This window comes from Erithacus rubecula (genome assembly GCF_903797595.1).
Source record: "Erithacus rubecula genome assembly, chromosome: 2".
Lineage (NCBI taxonomy): Eukaryota > Metazoa > Chordata > Aves > Passeriformes > Muscicapidae > Erithacus > Erithacus rubecula.
The window spans coordinates 91,493,549-91,515,866 of record NC_136685.1 but is presented as its reverse complement, the minus strand read 5'-3'; the positions used below and the strand labels follow the sequence as shown (position 1 = coordinate 91,515,866).

Here is a 22,318-nt window from a genome sequence, read left to right as displayed (position 1 = left end):
AGAAAACAAACTGCAGTACAACTTCTGTGTTTTGTATGGTGAGCACATACACATTTCAGAGTAGTTATTCTTCTTAGGCAGATCAATCCAACCATTCTGCAAAGCTTTTTACAAATCAATTCAATATTGATTTATTATGATTGAAAAAAAATTGTGTTTTGTTTTTTTTTTTTTTTTTTGTATTTTGTGTTTGCTTTTTTTTTTTGGTCCCTTTTCCCCATCTTGTCTTCTTGAATATTTGCCCTGGTGTTTAATTATGTGGCATTTTATGTCACTCTCAATAGCCACTGTTTGCCTGTAACATTGCATTGTCCCTATTCATTCTTCCTTACTTGGCCCTGGAGTTAGCAAAGAGCCTTTTAAACTTTTCCAAAGTGTTCCATTTAGGTGATATTTAGGTGGGAGTATTTTGTTTTTCCTGAAGAAAATAAGAACTTTGGAAACATAACTAAGGTTTTACTCAGAGTAACATTTCCCACTTCATGCATGCATTCAGTTTTGCTTGAGTAATCAAAGGGTATTTGTTTTTGTATGAACTAGTCAAAACAATAAAAGTGCATTTCACAGACTTTTCAAGTGAAAATGTATTGGAAATGTTTCATTTTTCTCAGTTTAAAAAAGCTTCCTTAAAATCTGATAGTGGGAAATTAGAACAGGACACACTTTGTGTAATTTAAACATGCTACTGTGACTCTGGTTTTAGTTATATTTTATGGATCATATATACATAAATATGTATATATATATATATATATATATATATACACACTGCATCCTGGATTCTTGGAAAGCAAGGACAATTAAAAACAAGCAAACAAACCCCTCCTAATGAACTACATTCCTTAGATTTTACTGCAATTAACCTAAGGAGACTGTCTGGTCCATTTCTAGTAAAAATGGGACACAATTGTTCATATATCAAGTACATTCATTATACTTTTTAGAGCTTTTGTTGATTTTTGCAAGGCTTGAGGGCTATTAGAATTCATTTCATTTTATAAAGGACTCAGTAGGTAAAAATAGAGAATATTGACAGAACACAATTTGAACCTTGGTTGGACAAGTTGGAAATTAACTAATTTAATGTAACATTTAGTCCATTAAATTGAGTAAATGTTCAAAAGAACACTTACAGGGACTCGTTTGTTGATATCAATGCTTGATTTAGAAGTACTTGGAGCTCTTCTTTGCATTCTGCATCTATGTGGGACTGTAGAATAAAAATGAGTATTATCTGGAGAACTGATGCTTCTGATGCATCTTTCTTCCAAAGCTCTTTAGTAAATATTAATTTGTCTTAGATGAACTGTAAGCTACATTTCTGAAAATGTGCAGCTTTTTTTCATGCTGTATATAATGTAGAAAAGGGACATGAAAATAAAGAAATACTCCCTTTGGAGAGCCTTTCTTCTGCAGGTTGTTGGGAACTTTCATAAGCAGAATAGGAACAACAAATTCAAATTAGTCTGTTATCTGGAGAAGGCTGGATAAAAAATACAAACACAGGCAGGCAAGTTTGTTCACCAGGGGATGGTCTCTGTGAAGTGTGAATTGAGGAAAGTGAGTAACAAATGAACAGGGTTTTTTCCCCTAATACTAGCCCTTAAAACCATGTTGAAGACTTCTCTATTCTGTTGATTCACTAGGAATCCTCTTCAAAGTCATCCTGCTTTTATGAAAAGAAAACAAATATTGATTAGCTCCTCATAATCTGTAAAATCTGTAGCTCCTGTTATACTTACGAATTCTGCCAGATATGGAGAGAGTTTTAGTATTTGAAAGAATAATCAGAGTCTTATTTTCAGCCTAAACAAAATTCATATATAGAAGCTTTTTATTCCATATTGTCATAAAAAAGCAAGGACTTATTTATTCTTGTGCTAGGTTGTAGGGGGTTTTTTGTTGTTTGTTTGGTTTTGTTGGTTGGTTGTGTTTTTTTGTTTGTTTTTTTTCCTCCTTCTGGTACCTGTTGGCTCACCTGGAAGTTATTTTGTGTTTGCTTTGCACATTTTTCAGCTATGTGTGTGCAATTAAAGTTGAACTGACTGGAGGTAGTAATTTACTATACCTTTGTCTTGTCTCTCTCTGTTTTTAGGCAAGTTTCATTTACTGATGTGAATTCCATAGCTCGGTACCTGGCTCGAGTTGCTGCCTCTGCTGGCTTGTATGGCTCAAATCTGTTGGAGCACACTGAGGTGAGAAGGAGTCACAGAATCATGACATGGTTTGGGTTGGAAGGGACATTAAGGACCATCTGTTTCCAACCCCAAGGACCATTTATTTCCCATGAGCAGGGATACTTCCCACTAGACCAGATTGCTCAAAGCCACATCCATCTTGGCCTTGAATCACACTCTTGTCTCTTGGATATTTTTTTTCCCCTTTTTCTCTTTTGGCCTGTTCTAAGTTGGGAAGGGTGTTTTGGGGTTGTTTTTTTTTTTTGTTTGTTTGTTTTCTTTGACCTTGTGTCTATTACTCTGCATTGAAGTCCTGAAGTAGTTTTTGCTGTGTATGATAGACAAAATCCTGACCCCAGTTTTGTCCTGGGTCTAGCTCAGAATAATCAATCCTATGCTGAATTTTAAATTGATAACTGAAACTAGCAGACAAATTGAAATTTATTTCCTCTGAAATTTGGGGAAGGATTGAAGGACTGGTAATCACTCTTCAATCACTCTTCAGCCCTCATAGCTGGTCTCAAGAGAAGTGTTGTCTTAGTACTTTGCCTGTGAGGCATTTAAAAGCTGTAAGTTACCTTGTGGCTATTTGAAATTTCTGTCCAAATCCTTTGTTTTTAAGTTAAGCCCAGATCTCAGCAAACACACTTTCAAGGCTGGTGTTTCTGGTACAATACTTCTTTTCACTTTTGCCTCTTTCCAAAATAATACTGTGCTTGGAGAGGTACAGGGACAGCTGCATTTGTGGTGCACATATTTTGGCATGCAACTGCAAATGACTGAACTGAATTCTGGTTGTAATTACATCTGTGCCTGCCACGTTGGCTTGAATTTTGGAAGGATTCCCACTGCAGTTTGCAGAACACTTAACACTTGAAATAGGACCAGAGGAGTAGAAGAGATACTTGCAAGGTTGAGGGATTCAGTTTGTAGACAGGGCTACATTATTAACCAGCCTAATTCTTAACTTTTTTTGTGTGTGTTTACATGCAAAGTTGCAGGAAGAGACTTCTGCAGGAGAGAGGAGTAGGACTTGTGAAGGGCAGGGGTTTGATTTCCTCAAATCTAAAAGGAGATGAGGTAAAAAAGATAGAGACTGAGGGAAAAATAATGCACTAACTAGTAGCAGCACCAGGAAGAGGAAGTAGGTCACAAATATAGTATCTAAATAGCTGAGAGATAATTATTATATTCTCTGTGTGATAAATATCTAAGAACTGCTTATTATATTACCAATGGGAGTAACTTCAGTAAAGTTGATGGTTTATGCAGTTTGAATTCTTGCTGAAGGAAGAAATTAAATTTCATCATTTAGTATAGTTCTGGGTGAATTTTTCTGTATGATTTATTTTAAATATTCTTTGAACATACGTAATGATCTGAAATATTTAATGCTAATGTTGCTGTTAATGCTTTCTGTTCTGTCTTTAGATTGATTGTACATTATTCAGTTATTTAACAAGCTTAATCCTCATTGCTTAAGTAACTAACTGTCTTTTGTCCCTTCAAACAAGATTGACCATTGGCTGGAGTTTAGTGCTACAAAATTATCCACTGCCAGCCAGTTCCCTTCAGCCATCCAAGAACTCAACCACTGCCTGTCTCTAAGGACCTACTTGGTGGGAAACTCTCTGAGTCTTGCAGACTTGTGTGTCTGGGCTGTACTAAAAGGTATTGGCTTATGTTCTCTGTTCCATTGGCTTGCAATCAATATGCAACAGGAATCCCTGATTTTTCTTTTTTTGGATGCTAGTGACTCCTAGCTGTGTGACTGTGTACTGTCATGCACACTGCTGTGACTTGTGCATCATTAGTGATGGCAATAGTATAGCTTAGAAAATCCTCAATTTCTTTTTTTAAAATTGTGGTTACATTTGGAAATTTATGAGCTGTAATCTGTAGGTGGATTTTTTTCTAAATTCTTTTGTATTAATAATTGTAAGAACATCTTATATTACCTGTTGCCTCAATATGACAATGTGCAACATAAAATTATATGTATAGACCTTTTTATGGCATTATCTTAGCAGAAGAAATTTCTTGGGTGTTTACTTTGAATTATTAAAAGAGGTAGATGTTACTTTGCAAAATGCCCTATAGATGTTAAAGAAGCTTTAATGATCTGTTTTTATGGACTGGTTTTTATTTTCTCTTAGGTAGTAGGTGGCAATCTACCATTCAGTATAACCCAATTGCACTTTAAAGTAAAGGGCATAATTAAGGTTAAAAGCTAGCAGCTTCTGGTATTTTTTCAAAGCTGCTGCTCTTTTTTCCCTTCCTTTTCCCATCAGAATCCTAGTGAAACTGTGTTCCTTGGAAATTAGATTGTGGGAATACAGCCCCTCAGAAATAAAGGAGGATAGTGGCACATGTTTCACTTATGGTAAAGCTTAGAAAACATCAGATGTTAACATAATAAAAGGATATCTTATATTTCTGTCTTGAAATAAAGTTGTGACTAATTTTGAGGTGGATAATATAAAGAAAAATGTGTGTTGACTGTTCCCCCTCACCTTCTGCCTTGCTGAATCCAAGAAGGAATGCAATATGTTTTGGGTTTTAAGGGAATTTGTTTATTTAATTTGTTTTTGAATGGTTTGTGTCCCCGTGACTAAATCTCATCAGAAGAGAGAGTGAGTAGATTTTTTTTAAATCATCTTTTCTTAATCTTAAAAAGCTGCTGTTGATAAAAATAATTTTATTTTTTCTAATTTAACAATTAGAACACTTCTTTGTTTTCTGACAGGTAATAGCACGTGGCAGGAGCAGTTAGAACAAAACAAAGCTCCTGTGCATGCAAAGCGATGGTACAGCTTCCTTGAGGTGCAGCGTGCTTTCCAGTCAGTAGGAGCCAAGTGGGCTGCTGGGACACCAAAGGTTAAGATGGTAAGATTTACTCAGATCCTCTGGAGAGGGTAGCTTATTTTCTGTGAATACACTGCAAGATTTTTTTTTTTAAGTTAGAGAACTAAAAACTGTACATAAGCAGTCATACGGTGAACTAAACTCTTGTTTACAGCCAGAGCTGTCACTTTCAAATTTAGAAAGGCATGAGTTGTCTAGTCCAGTGTTTAAGTGGAATCGTGGAAATATGGCACCTCTTCTTTTAATCAGCACTGCTCTTTAGATGTATTGTTTGCTTTTTTTAAAAGACAGTTTGAGATCCTAGTAGACCTGCAAATATTGCTCTCTTCACTTGACTGAATTTAATCACGTTCAGGTTGAGAACACCAAGATACAAAACCTTAGCTAGTAATTATTTTCTTCTATAGAATAAATAGCTTGGTGGGGCTTTTTAGTCCTGGACCAGATTTTAAGACAAAATAACTTGAAACTCCAGAATTAATCTTGTTTTGGTGTACCTTGAGTTATGTGAAAATTGTGAAGAGATTGCTTTGGGGTCCAATATAGCAGCTTGTAGGTTTGAAAGGAGACTTCAATACAGCAGTTATTATCTAGAGCTTTATATCTGATTTTACAGCTAATGCAGTCTCTAATTATGCCTCTTTTCAAGGCAACAGAAAAAGAAAAGAAAGCGGATGTTGGGAAGTTTGTTGAACTTCCTGGCGCAGAGATGGGAAAGGTCATTGTGAGGTTTCCTCCTGAAGCAAGTGGGTAAGAAACATGAATATTTACTGAAGGTTCTATTTGTGTTTTGTCTTAAAAAAGTGTTTTGTCTTAAAAAAAAAAAAAAAAAGCTTTGGTGAGGATGTTAATCAGCTTATCAGCCAAGGCTGTTAAACCAAATGAGAGTTTAAAGCTTTATCTCCACTAGAGCTGTTTGTTCACTTCTGTCCTTCATTGCACTGTTGCCTGAACTTGGAACAGGCAGTTTAGTTATGAGGTGATGTACTTCCCAGCAGTGGGATGAGGAGAAGTAGTATGGATAATGAATGTGTGTGCCCTGCCAGGAGCTAATGTGTGGACATGCAGTCCATATGAATTGGGTTAAAGGACAGGGTGCTTTCCAAGGGAACTTAGGTTTGAGAAAGGAAAGATGTATGGGATAGCCTTTCTTGGGGAAGCTTGTATCAGATGTATCATGGAGGCTCAGGGGTCCAGACTGTGTGGAATACCAAAGCAGAAACTCCTTAAAAATCACACAGAGGAGATGTGATGAGCCAATACAATAAACTCAATTTTCAGCCAGCTTTTTCTTTTCTATTTATTTTTGGAGTTGACTCATGACCTATAAAATTTCTGTGATTTGTTCATTAAACTGGCTCTCCAGCATCACCTGACTTCTGTAGTTGTGTTATTTACTCGATTAGTCCAATATAACTGTTACTCAAATATTGTAAATTATGTATTTATGTACATGTATGTCTATAACATATATTAGTCTCAACTTACCTTAGTAGTTTTTAGTGTCTTAATCCTGGTGTTTTAAAACACTGTTCTTCAGGAACATGTTACTCTCTTCTTGTAAGAGATTTTAATTTTGTCAATTTGGGGATTTATATTTAGTTTAAAATGTCAGTAGCTTTTTAGTTTATATTAAAAAATACACAGCAGTCAGAAAATTCCACTCTTGTGAATGTGGTAGGTTCAGATTATCTGGTAACTGCTACTGGGCATCATCAACAGTGGCTTTAAGTTAGTCTGTAGAAATGGAGATAATTGCACTCCAGTCTTTACATCCATAGTAACACTCTAATTTACAGCTTTAGATATTTTTAACAGTTAACTACTAAATTTGTGATAGAAGAAACATAATTTATTTTCATAAAAGGATAGTATTTCAACAAATATCCTAGGTTTGTTTGTTTGTTACACTTAGATGTTGCTTTCCATTCTTTCTCCTTCCCTCACAAATAAAGAAGTCTAGCTGAGGTAGTTCTGATGTATATATTTATTTTTTAATTTCCTTTGTAGATATCTGCATATTGGTCATGCCAAAGCTGCTCTGCTAAATCAGCACTACCAAGTTAACTTTAAAGGAAAACTTATTATGAGATTTGATGACACAAATCCAGAAAAAGAGAAAGAGGACTTTGAAAAGGTATGATAAGATGGGAGTGATTATAGGCTGTGAAAGAATGATAAGTGCATGCCTCTTTTCTTTCATGCTTATTCTTATGGCTTATCCTTCCTGCACAATGGAGCTTTAAAAGCACCACATCTGGCATGAAGAGGATAAAGATGTAAGAAAACTAGCTTTCCTGAGTATTACAGCTCACATTTTCACACTTTGCAGGTTATTCTTGAAGATGTTGCCATGCTGCATATCAAACCAGATCAATTTACATATACCTCAGATCACTTTGAAACAATAATGAAATATGCTGAGAAGCTTATTCAAGAAGGGAAGGCATATGTGGATGATACTCCTGCAGAGCAAATGAAAGCAGAGCGTGAGCAGAGAGTGGAATCTAAACACAGAAATAACTGTAAGATATTTTAAGCTTTGATCTTTCTTTATTACCTTTTTGTTTTGACATCAAAACTTGATTTTTATTAATGAATATGAGTGAGATTACTAAATTGCATATCTTCAAGTTCCTTATAGGGACTTGAAAGTGTTTATTGCTTTGTTCTACAAGGCTGGATGGATTAAGTAGACCAGAGCAGTAAACTTATGTATGTATGAATTATTTACCATTAATTCATTATCACTTCAAAAATTCAAAATGCAAAATGTGTGAAAATAAATTTCAGTGTCCGAAGAGGGGGGTGACTCTGATTTTTTTTACTACAATAATCAAACTTGATTCTGTATCAGCTTCATAATAAATTAGAAAATGGTTTATTTTTGTTGTTCCTAGGTGTTAATAAGAATCTACAAATGTGGGAAGAAATGAAAAAGGGAACAGACTATGGACAAACTTGTTGCCTACGAGCAAAAATAGATATGAGTAGTAATAATGGATGTATGAGGGACCCAACTCTGTATCGTTGCAAAAACCAGCCTCACCCTCGGACTGGAAGTACCTACAAGTATGTCCACTTTCTCCTTGTGTGGCCTGTAGCTTTTGCTCTTTTCAGGGCATTTACAATTCCTTAGGAAATTTCTTTTCATACTTGGCACCTGCTTTTAACCAGAGTATGTGATGAGTCTCTTGACTTTCTGAAACTCGTGCAAAAGAATTTTAAAACCTGTGAGATGGTTGTCATGGTCAACAGTGAATATTATTTCAGTTTTGGTTCTTATATATGTTTGAAAAAACACTAGCAGTGTAGGGGTTTTTTTTTAGTCTTGAATACTAAGGGTGTGATCAGTTAATTTCTTGAAGGCTTTCTTCATCTTAAAATGTATTGCCCTCTGGATCTCTTTGTGGATTATTTGTTGTGTATGTGTTATTTTAGTCTTAATCTGAAGGTTTTCAGGATCATAAGTTATAAATATTTATAGTACCTGAATATAAACTGTGCTAAGTTTAAATGTTTAGGTGGGAGGAAAGTGTTTTGTTCTGCCCTGCTAATTAAAGATCTTTTTTGTCAGGGTTTATCCCACGTACGACTTTGCCTGCCCCATTGTTGACAGTATTGAAGGTGTCACACATGCACTGAGAACAACTGAATACCATGACAGAGATGAACAATTCTACTGGATTATTGAGGCTCTAGGCATAAGGAAGCCATATATATGGGAATATAGCAGGCTAAACCTCAACAACACTGTGCTCTCCAAGAGAAAGCTCACATGGTTTGTCAATGAAGGCCTTGTGGATGGATGGTATGTTCCATGGCTCTAGGTCAGCACTGTTCCCTAAGATCCTTGGCACTGGCACATTCATTTTTGCTTTGGGACAGTTTGAATGACTACTTAAACAATATTAAAAAATACAGATTATTTACACTGGGTTCTGCATGTCTGTTCTCCAGTAGCTGTGTACATGCATATTCATGTCCTGTAATAAACATGAGGCAGCTTATTTTTGGACTCTGGCTCTTGTTGTGGGTGGAATTTATATGTTTTCCACTCTTGAGTCATTGGTTGTTGTCACTGGAGTCATTCCTAAACAATGCCAGAAGAGGGCCTGGACTGAAGTATTTCTGGTCCTGTCCATCTAGTCAAATCCATCACACTTCTCTCCCACCTGCCCTCACCTTCCTTTTGTTAATTTTTTCACATTAATTCCATTTCTGTAGACAGTGCTTGGTGGACTAGTTGTCTAGTTGTCAACTGAGTTGGAAACTTAGACTCTTAGTTTATGCATGGAGCCACTTGGCTAGAGACAAATTTATTCTTTCCTTCCCCTGCCTGGATTTTTTTCCTAGAGATATAGGTGGTCTTATGATGACCTTTCCTTCCTTAAGCCTCCCTGTTGGGTCCTCAGCAAGGTTTGAGTAATGTTCCCACCAAACTCAAATGTTGCATTGCAGATTAGGCTTTTTTATTTCTTCTATAAGAGAAAAAAAAAGTTATATTTCTGTCTCTTGCATCAAGAGGTAGCATTGTCACTTCTTTCCAGTAACATTTTCTGAGTGTCCTTGGAAAGGAAATGATGGATAGGAACATAACTTTTGCCTTGCTTGTTTTTGAGACCTAACCTTCACCATCCATTTTGTATGGATAAGTGCTCACTCTTCTCAGTTAGGTGTTCCCACCTAGCTCTGAGCTCACTGAGTATAATGCACTGGGGCTGTGCCTTTTGTGTGTGGCAGTATTAGTAAAGTTCTTGATCAGTGTAGAATTTAGAAAATCTAGTGTATGACTCTAATGGAATATCTTTTTCCACTAGGGATGACCCAAGATTTCCCACTGTGCGTGGTGTCCTGAGAAGAGGCATGACAGTTGAAGGGCTAAAACAGTTTATTGCTGCTCAGGTGGGTGTTTTTTTCTGATTCCTTGAATCTCCCTTGATAAATTTCACGAATTTTTGTGAAGCTTCAGTTAATGTACTTATCACTGAGAGGTTTCTTCTGAAGATTTGCTACTTTGATGTGTATTGCTTCAACAATGGTAGCACTTGTGAGTAGGTGTTGGCAAAATGGTCTTGCAGGTTTCTTACTTGAAAAGAGTTTATTTTGCAAGCTCAAAAACTGTTTTTGATGAAAGCAAACCATAGAGGTTTTCAGTTTAAAGAACTTTGTTTTAAATTAGTCTATGAGCTAGAGTATTTATATTAATGTGGTGTTGGTTTGTTTTATTTTTTCACCAGGGCTCCTCTCGATCTGTTGTGAATATGGAGTGGGATAAAATCTGGTCCTTTAACAAAAAGGTATGTGTTTACCCAGATGTGATGCTCCTCCTGATATCCTCTTTCTAGGATATGTAGAGAATCCAGCGTTCATTGGAGTGCTTATCACAACAAGTAGCAGTTGCAGTATGCTACATCATTTGGCACACTCTCAGGAAAATGGAATGTCCCCCCTTCTAACCTGAAGAAGCACTAATCCTATTGATTCTCCTATACCAGTACTTGCTTGCCTTCCTTAGTAGTACGGGAAAAGATAATGGTATTTGCTGTAAATCTGATCTGAAAACTGCATTTCATTTTTCTGCTTTCAAGCTGCGAGCTATCTGTAAGAAGGTATTACTTAATGCTTTTTACCTCAGCATATAGCTTACAGTGCTGTAAGCATACATAGCATAAGCTATCATTTCGCAGCTTCATAGCACACTCACACTTGCTTGTATAACAGGAGCTCTACAAACCCACTGAAAATGCATTATTCCTAGTTTTCGAAGGCTGCCCACCTCTGGTTTGGCTGATTTGTCACATAAACACAAATTTTCCCTGATTTGGTTGACGTTGGCTGCGTTTCCTTTCTGTGGCAAAAGGATGAACGCGCTGCGTGCTCTGCCTGGGGAGACAAAGCCAGCACTGCTGGAGTTTCTGACTGAATGGCAAAGCAGGAATATTGCATCTTGACATGCAATGATGAGTTGCTTTTTGGCAGCAGATGCTTGGACACTATAATAAGGCGATTTGTTTTCATGAGGAGTGCATATTTTGTGTGATTGTGGAAACACCTGTTATTTTGCATTGGGATTCCTGCTTGGTTTTGCTTAGATAGTACCTGGATCTGTTCATTTAAATTGTTTTTGCTTGTCTGGCATGTGTCTTGTATTTCTTCATGTATTTTGCATTTGATTTGCTACATACATGTAGGTTTATTAATTGGTTCTTTCTGTTGCTGCATAAATATTTATGACTAACATTTATGACGGACATTTATGACATAAAAATTTATGACTAACAGCTGGCTTGAGGGGAAGAATTCACAGTGAACTGTCAAGGCTCATTTTTTAAAATTGACTTTTAAACTGACTTTCTTAGACCTCTGACTCAGCTCCTTGTACAGCACCATATTTATTAGCCAGTTTTATGTACATGTGGCTGTGCAGATTGTAAGCTGTCTGCAATATGAGCAAAACCAATTGGCTGCTTGCAGGTAGTTCTGAGCTCAAAGACTTTATCAACGTGACAACTCATTTTATATGTGATCCTGTAATTTTTAGCACCTGAGGAGGGTCTGAGTTTTAATAAATAAAATAAAGAGTCTGGTCATACTACTGTAAAATCTGGTCATTTAAATATGAAAATTATGATGTTAAATCATATAATACCCCTACATTTTGACATATGCAAGTCCTTTTTCAAAGTGTCTGTCTAATATTTAGGAGTCTGACTTCAGACTTCTAAGACTAACTTATAAAAGTGTGTCTTCTTAAAAGTATATCATCATATCACTTTATATAGCTAATGTTAAGTAATTAGAAGTTAAATACTTTTTTTCCAAAATATGGAAAAATATATAGCTGTGTAGATTTTCACTTGAGCAGGAATAAACCAAGCAGAGCAAAAATCACTTTATATTAATAAAAGCAGGTGTTTTCCTTTGTGTTAGTTTCCAGCTAAACTGGTAGATCTCTGATATTCCTTCTAGCCTTAGATGACTGCTTTACCTTAATTATATATTTAAGTGCCTCTGAACAGTTTGACAAACCAGTGTTTAAGGTATAAAAAATGCTGTGTACAACTGTAGCAGCTGAGTTTGATAATGGGCAGCAAAAATACAGGAAGACATCCTAGTGGTGCCTTTTTCTTGCCAAAATCATATTGTAAAAATCTAATGAAGTCAATGTTATGGTATTGCCTTATTATAGTATCTAATGCGTCTGTAGTAAAATTACAGACTTGATTGGTGCCTCCTCTACAGCCAGTTCTGTCACTGATTCTGTTGAGTACTGGCCTGGAAAATGAGTATGAGATCAGGTCTTGTGCTGCTGGAAAAAGAACAAACTCCACTTAAAAATTATTGCTTTAAAGTTAGTGAACTAGAGAAAAAGCTGGTCAGATGTAATAGCCTATGTGCACAGTAAAACTGTATCAGAGTACACTTTTGTGTCTTCTATAGAAGGCATTGAGCCATAATTTGGGTTACTTCTGCTGTCAGTAGTACCCAATCCAGTTTTTACTCAGAGTATTTTAGCAAAGATTGGAAATTGTGAAGTATTACCACTATATTCTCACTGTTGTGTAGTTTTGGATGAAAGCGACATTAAATCAAACTTTGAAAAAATGCAGTAACATAAAGAATACTAGTTAATATTCCTTCTTCTTTGTGGTTGTTGTTTTGTAAAGCACCTTATTTCTCTGTCAGTGGCATATATTCATGATCCACCTAATTTGTTTTCTGTAGGTTATAGACCCAGTAGCACCTCGGTACACTGCTTTATTGAAAGATGCAGTAGTCCCAGTAAATATTCCTGAAGCTCAAGAGGAGATGAAAGAAGTGGCTAAACATCCAAAGGTTCTTGCTTTACTTAATATTTTTGTGCTGCAGCTCAGTAAGGTTGGGAAGTACCTTGACATGAGACAGGCAGGAAGGAGAGTCCTGCCTTTTGGCTTGCTCAGATAGCATGAGATCTATCCAAGGAGTGCTTTTTATTCCCTCAGAATTGTCAAAAGCCATGCTATTACTAAACATGTTTACTCTTTTAAGAGGGAACTGTTTTTGTAAATATATGAAGTGGACATAAAAGGTGCTCTAAATGGCCTCCCTGGGATTTTTCAGCAGAGGTGAGGCATTACAAGCCTGGAGCACTGCTCAAACTAGTTTTCCTATTGTTTGATGCTAACCTTCACAGAGAAGTTAAATATTAAATTTTATTCAAGCTTTATGGCTTTAATACAGTAGACACTCTTTATTCATTAACAGGGAGGTGTTTTTTAAGTGGTTGATAAAATCAGGTTTTATGTGGAGAGGTAATATATTAACCTGTTGATTCTGTCAATCTCTGGATTTTTAATAAGACTTTTAAATTTGTATAGCAAATAGTTTTTATCACAAGCTAAGAACTTGCTGATTTGATACTTTTAGTATCCAGTAAACAGAGTAATGTCCTTTAAAAGTGGAATGTGGTGCTGATAGAACTCTTGCTTGACACAGTTAACAAAGATGCTTTCCTTTGGGTCTGATGTCTAAAATTGTGTTTAAACTTCACTGAAAGCATCCCTTAGTTATAGTTATATACACTTACACTGAGAAATGATTGAATATTGCTGAGGCTTTGCTTCATTCCTTTGTTTGGATTTTGTTGCTCTGAGTATTCCTGTGTCCATTTCTTGTAACTGAAATGTGGATATTGGGTTTCCCCTTTTCCCATGGCTGATAGCAAGGAACAGGTTTTGAGCAGCTTCAAGTTACAGTTGTGACTCTTCAAGGCTCAAAAAGTCTGAAGTTTGGTCAGATACAAACCAGCATATTGAAACATTGATAGTACCAGTAAATGCTGACTCCAATATATAATAAGGCTGTCAGCCTTTTTTAGAAAATAGAAGTTTATCTCAATTGTTGAGATACTTTAAAGTTGAGCATTTTATAAGTGATTTAGGTCTGTTTTCTGTCTTTACAAATCTATGCAGCTGAAAGAAGCTCTATATATATTTCCACAATAACTTTATAAAAAAGCAAAAATGAGAGTTTTGAAATCAGTTTTATAGGGTATTTGCATAGCAAAATGGAAACTTGAGAAAAACTTTTCTTTATCTGTTAAACCTGTTGGGTTTAAAGATATGTGGACTGTAAGGAAATGGAATATGCTATCCATGGATTTTTTGAGTGTACTGTTGGGGGAATGTGGACAACACCTGTGAACAAGAAGCTGGAGGGAGCTGTGGAAAAATATTGTAGCTTTGCATTCCTGTTATTGTCCATCTTCTGTTTTCACCTGTTGTTTTTGAAATGTAAACCATTATTACAGAATATTGATGTTGGGTTGAAGCCTGTGTGGTACAGCTCCAGAGTGCTCATCGAGGGTGCAGATGCAGAGACCCTGGCAGAGGGAGAGGTGGTTACCTTCATAAACTGGGGCAATATCATCATCACCAAATTAAGCAGGTAACCTGTTTAGTGGCAGATTGAAATTCATTTTTGCTTTTCTGCTTTTTGCTTTTTCTTTTAATGGGAAGCTTATAACTGCAAAGAATTAATGGCTGGCCATATATGTCCATTCTATGATTCTATATTTATAAATCTACTTTGAAATATGCCACAAAACTGCATTTTAGCATAGAGTGTATTTTACTGTAGATTGAGGTTTGAAATCATTAGTCAGTCCTGGTACTGCATGTCCCTTTCATCCAGTCCTGTCCATGATTCTGTGGTAATATTGCCACTCTAAAACAACTTTTTCCAATCAGAAAAATTCACCTAGAATTTTAACTACTTTCACCCCATAACAAAATACTGGTTTTGCATACTGAGAAACCAAACCTGTCACAGTTTCACCTGCACAACTGTTAAGGTGGGTAAGGAGACCATTTAATGTCATCATAGTATCTTTGAAGTGATTGTGTTGAGACAGAGCCAGAATGGGGTGAGCTCTGGTAGGGAACATAAATATGCAAAGATTTTTTCCCCATGCTTTTTATTCTGTTTTGATATTTAAGACAGCAAAATTAATGGAGACTTTCAACAGGAATGAATGCACTCTTTAATTTTCTGTGATTCACACTTCAAAAATGAGCTCTGAACATTTATTTTTGTAGTATTGAATCAGAACTGATCATTTAGGCTGTACCATTACAATTTGTGTTTTCCTGTAGAAATGCAAGTGGAAAAATTGTGTCCATCGATGCCAAGTTGAACTTAGATAACAAGGACTTCAAAAAAACTACTAAGATCACTTGGTTGGCAGAAACTCCACGTGCACCCCTGATCCCAACTGTCTGTGTTAATTATGAGCATCTGATCACTAAGCCAGTTCTAGGTAAAGATGAAGACTTCAAGCAATATATCAACCGAAATAGTAAAGTGAGTCATATTTTTGTCCCTTTTAATTTCACTAAACTTAGTGCTGTTTGTTTTTGGGTTTTTTTTAAACATTCACTATTTCTAGTTGCTCTTTTAAAAATTGAATTAGTTGTGTGTCAAACAGATACATTGTGCTGGTGTATCTAGTTTCTATGTTTCCATGTAACCTGTCATAATCTCAAAATTAAAATATGACTCTTGTTTATTCTCAGTTGTCACCAGGCTTTTACACATTTGAGACCAACAGTTTGAGTTTTTGTTGTGATACATTCTTATGATATGGCATCTTCTTGCTCATACTTCTAGTACTAGCACTTCTAGTACTTCTAGTTCTGCTGCTGCTGGAATTAAGTAACATTTTGACATTTTGAAAAGGAGAAAATCACCACTATCCTACATCTCTATTTCTTACTGTTCCTTTGCTCTGTTAGACACAGACTGATTTCTTTTAACACTTACAGCAAGAAGAACTGATGCTGGGTGATCCATGCCTTAAGGAGTTAAAAAAAGGAGACATCATACAACTTCAGAGGAGAGGATTTTTTATTTGTGATCAGCCCTATGAGCCAGTGAGGTAAGTTACTTGAGAATGGTCTAAACAGACTTCTCAGAATTTGCTTTAGCTTGCTGTGGTTTAGTGCTTTCACATACACATATTGGCAAGAGTAATGTTGTCTGCAAATATTTTCTCCATTACCATGATCTTTCTGAGGAATATCTCTGTGGACTGGCATGGCTTTTATTTTGCACGTTCCTGCCACTTTAAACTGTCTTAAGCCAAGTATGTGGCACTTAAGGTGCACCCCAGCTAACCTGGACTTGGTAATGAGGTCATGGTTTCATTGTGATTTGAAGGATAGAAATTAAGAAGCCATGCTGCAGAATATAACAGGCATTTTTCCAATTAGAGTGTGCACATACTACTGAATTGTAACACTTCTTTAGCAAGCTACCAAAGCATCTACATGCAATTATAACATAAACATATAAATATTACAAAAAAGGGAAAACTTGCATGTAAGAGGAATCATTGCAGATCTCCAGGTACATAAATTTAGCTAATTACAACTGTGTACAAAGATAAGCCTGCAGTTGTGTGAGAGCATCTTTTGGAAAGAGTAGCTCATTTGTTTCAATAAATGTTTGATATTTATCTCATATTTCTTTTACTGTTGTGTTTTCTATGAATCCTTTTGTAGTCCTTACAGCTGTAAAGATGCCCCATGCATTTTGATTTACATCCCTGATGGACACACTAAAGAGATGCCAACATCTGGATCAAAAGAGAAGACCAAAGCTGAAACTGCAAAGAAAGAGGTAAACTGGTGGCTTAGGAAAGTACCATAAAATGTATTACTATCCATCTGTTTCTGTACAAGATTACATACTGAATATTTTTTTTTTTTTCTTTTATAAGGCCACTTCAGCTGTAAAAGGAAAATCTGCACCAGTTGCTGGTCATGCCCCTGCTCCAGCCTGTGCTGTATCTGAAGGTCATCTGATCATCTACAACAAGGTGGCTGCACAGGGTGATGTAGTTCGTGACTTGAAGGCTAAGAAGGCAGCAAAGGAAGATATTGATAAAGCTGTGAAACAACTGCTGGCCTTGAAAGCAGAATACAAAGAGAAGACAGGCCAGGAGTATAAGCCAGGAAATCCTCCAGTATCTGGAACTCCACAGTCATCAAAGCTTGAGACTTCTGGTACCCTGGACAGTAAAGCTCTGTATGATAAAGTAGCAGAACAAGGAGAAGTAGTCCGAAAACTGAAAGCTGAGAAAGCATCTAAGGTGATGATTAAAAGAATCCTTTGGTTTTGTCTGGGTTTGCATTGCCCATTGTTCTCTGTCTGTGGAGGTGGATGGGTGCTTAGGGATCCAGGATTTTTATAGTGGTCATCATTTGGACTGGGCTCTGATCTGTGTTTTCCAATACTTACTTTTTCAGTTAGATTTGTATGACCAAGTTTGTATTAGTGAATTCCCATATTTCTTAGGCTCTTAGGTTCTCTGAAATATGGGCAGAATTTACCCAACAGCATCCAAATCAAGTCCTTGAGATTAAAATGCCTGGGCAATTTCTTCATTTGTTTAACTCAGTATGGTCAAATTATGTGACTTCTTAGGATTGAATTGTTGATGTTTAGGTCTTAAAACAAAGCCCCAAAACCAAAAAGGGAAGATCTGAATGCCACAGATGTGTCTTCCTCTCTGTAACATAGCAAACATAGCTACTATTAACTATGTTACTTCTTTTCTTTCTAATGCAGAAAATGAAGAGAGGGAAAATAACATAGTTTGCCTGGTGGCTAAATAATGTCGATAGTAGTAGTGTGTCTTGATGGCACCATAAAATCTAAATAAATGGGAAGGTCTAATATTTTGTTAAAATAGGAAAGTAGTAGAGAAAACTTCTCTGAGTAACTCTGCTAAGTACTTAGAAAAATGGAATAGGTGCACATAAACTGCAGGTCTTTTTATGAACAAATTTATAGTACTCTTGAGAGTCTTATGTTCTCTGTATCTTTGTTCCTCCCTCTTTCTGCCCCTTCCTTTCTTCTTTCAGGAGGAGATAGGTGCTGCTGTGGAAGTCCTTTTATCCCTAAAGGCAGACTATAAGCGGCAGACAGGCCAGGAGTACAAGCCTGGAAACCCTCCTGTGGTGTCTGTCCCTGCTCAGTGCTCTCCTGTTCCCACTCCTCCATGCCCATGCCCAGTAGACAGCAAGGCTCTGTACAGCAGAGTAGCCCAGCAAGGAGAAGTGGTCCGCAAGCTCAAATCGGAGAAAGCTTCAAAGGTCTTCTACCTGTGGATGCTTCTGAGTAGAGCAGTGTCTTCAGTTTAGGCTAAAACCCAAGGGCAGCTTTTGTGAAATTTGAGGAGCAAAACATAAGCAAATCTCACAAAGTGCTTTCCCAGATTCTGTTGAGCTGATGATATGGCTGATTGCATGAGTTCTGTGTTAGTGCATGGAAAATAAATAAGTTCTTTTTTTACAAGATAAGTGAAGCAGAGGATAGGCAGTAACTTGAAAGAAGGACTGTAACTTGGAGCCAGAGTGGCAGTAGTAAATTTGGGAGTTACCTGATCATGACCAAAGAACCATTACTTATTCAGAGTCTGTGTTTTTGTTGCTGTTCTCCAGTGTGCAACTCATGGACTGCTATGACTGGAGGGGATTAAGCCACCTAAATGGGAGGCTTTTATGGCACAGTAATCAGCCTTTACCTATACTATCTGATTTGGTCTTTTGATGTAGAACTTGTAGGTGTTCTGGCTAAAAAGTTTTACCACATAACTTAATAATAACAACTTATACTAACAGGATAGCTCTAGAAGTCTTATTACAACAGCTGTGTTAGTGCCATTCTAGTAAAGCTTGTTTATCTCAGCTATTGTGTTACACCTCTGTTATTTCTACCCTTATCTGCAACTGCTGTTTTTTCTCTCTTGCTTCAGGAACAAATAGATGAGGCTGTGAAAATTCTTTTAAGCCTAAAAGCAGAATATAAACAAAAGACAGGTCAAGAGTACAAGCCTGGAAATCCACCCTCAACCTCTCCTTGTCTATCTTCTACTGCACTTCCATCTCCTGTCTGCTGCAATAACTTTGCAAGCTGTAGCTTAGTGGATGGCAAAGCACTTTATGATACTGTAGCTGGGCAAGGGGAAGTGGTACGCAGACTCAAGGCAGAGAAAGCTTCCAAGGTACAATAGCATTAGAGTGACCAACTGTAATTCTGACCACATTTTGCCACTGGGGGGAAGTCTTTCACCAAGTAGTGATCAAACTCCCCTATGTCCAGGTCATGCATGCTCTGATAATGCCAAACAGACCTGTTCTGGTGCTGGATACTTTCTTGACTCAGATATATGACTCTCATATCTAGGTGAATGGGCATGAGCATGGCAGACATCAAGCTTGCGGAAGGGTTTGATGCATTTTACTGTGTCTTGCTGCATTTGGAACAAGTGACTGTTTCAGTATCTGGTGGACTGCAGCAGCAGCAAGACCTTTAGAAACTGGACAGATTAAGCGATGGTTGTGGAAAAGAGCACGAGACAAACCTGCAGCTTTTTAGGCACTTCTGAGGGGGAGGGTTTCTGCCTGCATTTCTACATTGCATGATTGGTTTTGGTGTTGGGTTGTTTTTTGGGGAGCTTTTTTGTTGGTTGGTTAGGTTGGTTTCATAGCCTGATAATCACTGCTTCTGGCCAGTTCTCTCTTTAATTCTCACCAGTAAACCTTGCTATTTGTCCTCCACACAGGATCAAATAGATGAAGCAGTAAAACTCCTCCTTTCTCTGAAAGCTGACTACAAGGAGAAGACTGGGCAGGAGTACAAGCCAGGACAGCCACCAGCAGCTCAGGGGGCTTTGCCTCAGACATCAAACACAGTATCCAGTGGTCCAGACACTCCTGAAGCTAAAGCCTTGTTCAGCAAAGTAGCTCTTCAAGGAGATGAAGTTAGGAAATTAAAAGCAGAAAAAGCAGACAAGGTAATAACATATACACTGTAGTGTAAAAATGTAATGTATGTATTTAAATCTAAAAATCTCTTTGGAATTCAGTGTGATTATGGGAATTAGAAAAGCACCTTTAGAATAGGCAGCATTTGAATTCTGAGATCTGAAACATACTTTTAAAATTAGATATACTGTCACATATGGCCCTTTAAAATGTCAGGACATTAAAGTTAAGTACTGGCTTTTGCAGATTTTTCTGCCAACAGTCTGTGAATGTCCACAGTGCCATTTAGATTTTTTTAAATTTTTTTTTTTATGGAACCATAGTATTCCAGTGATTTCTTTATAATTTTTTTCTTTTTTGTTCTTCAAGGAAAAGATAGATGTGGCTGTTAAAGAACTTCTTCAATTGAAGGCCCAGTATAAGTCTGTTGCAGGAGTTGACTATAAACCAGTAACTGCTAGTGGTGTAGATGACAAAGACAAAAAGAAGAAAGAGAAGGATAACAAGTCTGAAAAGCAGAGTAAGCAACAAAAGCAAAGTGATGGCCCCAAAAAAGAACCTTTGCAAGGACAAAGTGGTAATGAGCGCTCCTCAAATGGATCAGGAGAGGGCCAAGGCCCTAAGAAACAAACCAGGTAAAGATGCAATCTTTAATCTTATTTGGGTAGAAACATCACCTGTCTACCTCCGTTCAGAGTTAGAGTTTGATATATGTCTCATTTCACTTGAAAATGTAGACATTTTTGAAATAACTCTATTGATTTTCATATTCAGGATTGAGCCAAAAGCAAGTTACCAAAGTTTATTTAGTGTCAGTTGTACCTCAGCATCCTGTATTGTTACTGTCACTGAAAAGTTTTTGTGCTTATTATGTGCTGCTGTGTCCTGCTGAAAGTTTAGAGGTCTTTTTACTATGTATTTCCTGTTTCATATACATAAATCATACATTAGAGACAGAGATGTGGTTGTTTTAGCTAGAAATAGTGCCAGAAAATATGTATTTTCCACCTTTAAAACTTCTCTGTAGAGATATAAAACTTTTGTGTTCTGTCATTTGAGTCTGGTGAGTTTAACCCTCTTTAGAATCTTGTAGTTTTATTGGCTATCTTTATTTTGAGGTAGAGTCAGTTTTCTTTCTCAGACAGTGTGACTGGTGTTCACATGAATGGTGAATTTGAGTTGCATATCTTTCCTGAAATTGCAGCTACTGGCTAGGTAGGAAATGTTTAAAATAAAGGATAAAACAGCTCACACACAAGTCTGGTTAATCTTAGGTTCTCACTGGTGGTTGAGTTTTTTAATGTGTTGTGAGATTCTTTAATACAGCCATAGTGAGAATTAGAAGGGTTCAAACTGTATTAAAAAATTGGAGCTGTTCTTATTAAATATTCTTGTTAGGGTAAGGAAATACTAGCAACTCCCACCAGCCTAAACTTAGCCTTTTGATGTAAAACTGAAACATTCTCTTCCACCTTATTATACCATACTCCCTGCTCCAAAATAAAAAAGAAAAGGTTTAGGATGAATTCTTCTGCTAAATACTGAACAGCACAAATCTGGTTCTTTTGTCATACCATAGGTTGGGTCTAGAAGCTAAAAAAGAAGAAAACCTTTCAGAGTGGTTCTCTCAGGTAAGTCCACATCAGTTGGATTTCATTGTTTCATTCTGTTAGAAATCAGTGTCTGTTTGGGATTTACATCTTTCTGTTTAAGTCTTTTTTTTTTCAATACAAAGCAAAGTGTTTCCTCTTTTCTATGTCTTATGTTGTCATCATGGTCTTAACTAGAAGTGCCTTGTAGTAAAGAGCTGAATAAAGTTAGGAGGCTGTAAAAAGGGTGACTGTCAACCACGCAATCTCATATATATAATATAGATAAGATTTTCTTGATTCTTACCTGGATTCCTCTAAGAGTACAAAGCTTAATTGAAATTATAGGAATTTCAATTGAGAGTTTTATTTAAGCTCAAGGTGATGCATAACAAAAATTAATATCTGTTGATACTGAACAGTTTTGCTGGCTTGTGAGATTGTAAACAACCCAAGTAGAGATGATTAGTTTAGATTAGTCTTGTTATGAGGGTCTGTAAGTAGCTGTCAGTGGTGTACATTTCCTGTCAGTAGTATAATTTTTGCCCATACTCTAAAGAATAAAATTCTCTTCTAATATGAGCTAGAGACATTTCTTGTAGAAGTACAGAGCTTTTGTTCCTGGAAAGTAGCTATAGTCTCTTACTGGAGTTCATGACATTCAGTTTTAGTTAAATGTTTACCTTATTCAAATCTATTATTAAACTTAATATTCCTGGTTAACCCTCTCTAGGTAACACAAGTGACCCAAAAGTATATCTTAGCTGCTAACAACTTGAGCAGTTTTCAGTAGGAGACTTTTCTTGAACTGCATGACACACACTTGAATTATTGAATGTTCCCTTTGTACAAACTCAAACTACAGCATCTGATT

At 36.7% G+C, this 22,318-nt stretch overlaps 2 protein-coding genes across 4 annotated transcripts in view; one reads left to right on the top strand and one right to left on the bottom strand.

Annotated features, from left to right (window-relative positions):
* Positions 1-22,318, bottom strand: part of LOC306798893 (acrosin-like) — a 173,041-nt gene that overhangs the window by 90,850 nt on the left and 59,873 nt on the right. The gene's annotated exons all lie outside the window — the stretch shown is intronic.
* Positions 1-22,318, top strand: part of EPRS1 (glutamyl-prolyl-tRNA synthetase 1) — a 37,262-nt gene that overhangs the window by 4,706 nt on the left and 10,238 nt on the right. The window contains exons 3-23 of one of the 3 annotated variants that reach the window (XM_079299238.1): positions 2,096-2,195; positions 3,692-3,848; positions 4,924-5,063; positions 5,692-5,792; positions 7,053-7,179; positions 7,375-7,567; positions 7,943-8,114; positions 8,620-8,853; positions 9,863-9,947; positions 10,283-10,342; positions 12,771-12,881; positions 14,335-14,471; positions 15,179-15,386; positions 15,848-15,960; positions 16,586-16,703; positions 16,804-17,175; positions 17,951-18,181; positions 18,844-19,092; positions 19,654-19,884; positions 20,225-20,490; positions 21,435-21,486. In XM_079299238.1, the coding sequence (XP_079155364.1) occupies positions 2,096-2,195; positions 3,692-3,848; positions 4,924-5,063; positions 5,692-5,792; positions 7,053-7,179; positions 7,375-7,567; positions 7,943-8,114; positions 8,620-8,853; positions 9,863-9,947; positions 10,283-10,342; positions 12,771-12,881; positions 14,335-14,471; positions 15,179-15,386; positions 15,848-15,960; positions 16,586-16,703; positions 16,804-17,175; positions 17,951-18,181; positions 18,844-19,092; positions 19,654-19,884; positions 20,225-20,490; positions 21,435-21,486 (3,457 nt within the window). The remainder of the gene's footprint in view (positions 1-2,095; positions 2,196-3,691; positions 3,849-4,923; positions 5,064-5,691; positions 5,793-7,052; positions 7,180-7,374; positions 7,568-7,942; positions 8,115-8,619; positions 8,854-9,862; positions 9,948-10,282; positions 10,343-12,770; positions 12,882-14,334; positions 14,472-15,178; positions 15,387-15,847; positions 15,961-16,585; positions 16,704-16,803; positions 17,176-17,950; positions 18,182-18,843; positions 19,093-19,653; positions 19,885-20,224; positions 20,491-21,434; positions 21,487-22,318) is intronic. The other 2 variants (XM_079299239.1, XM_079299240.1) reach the window with 2 other exon arrangements.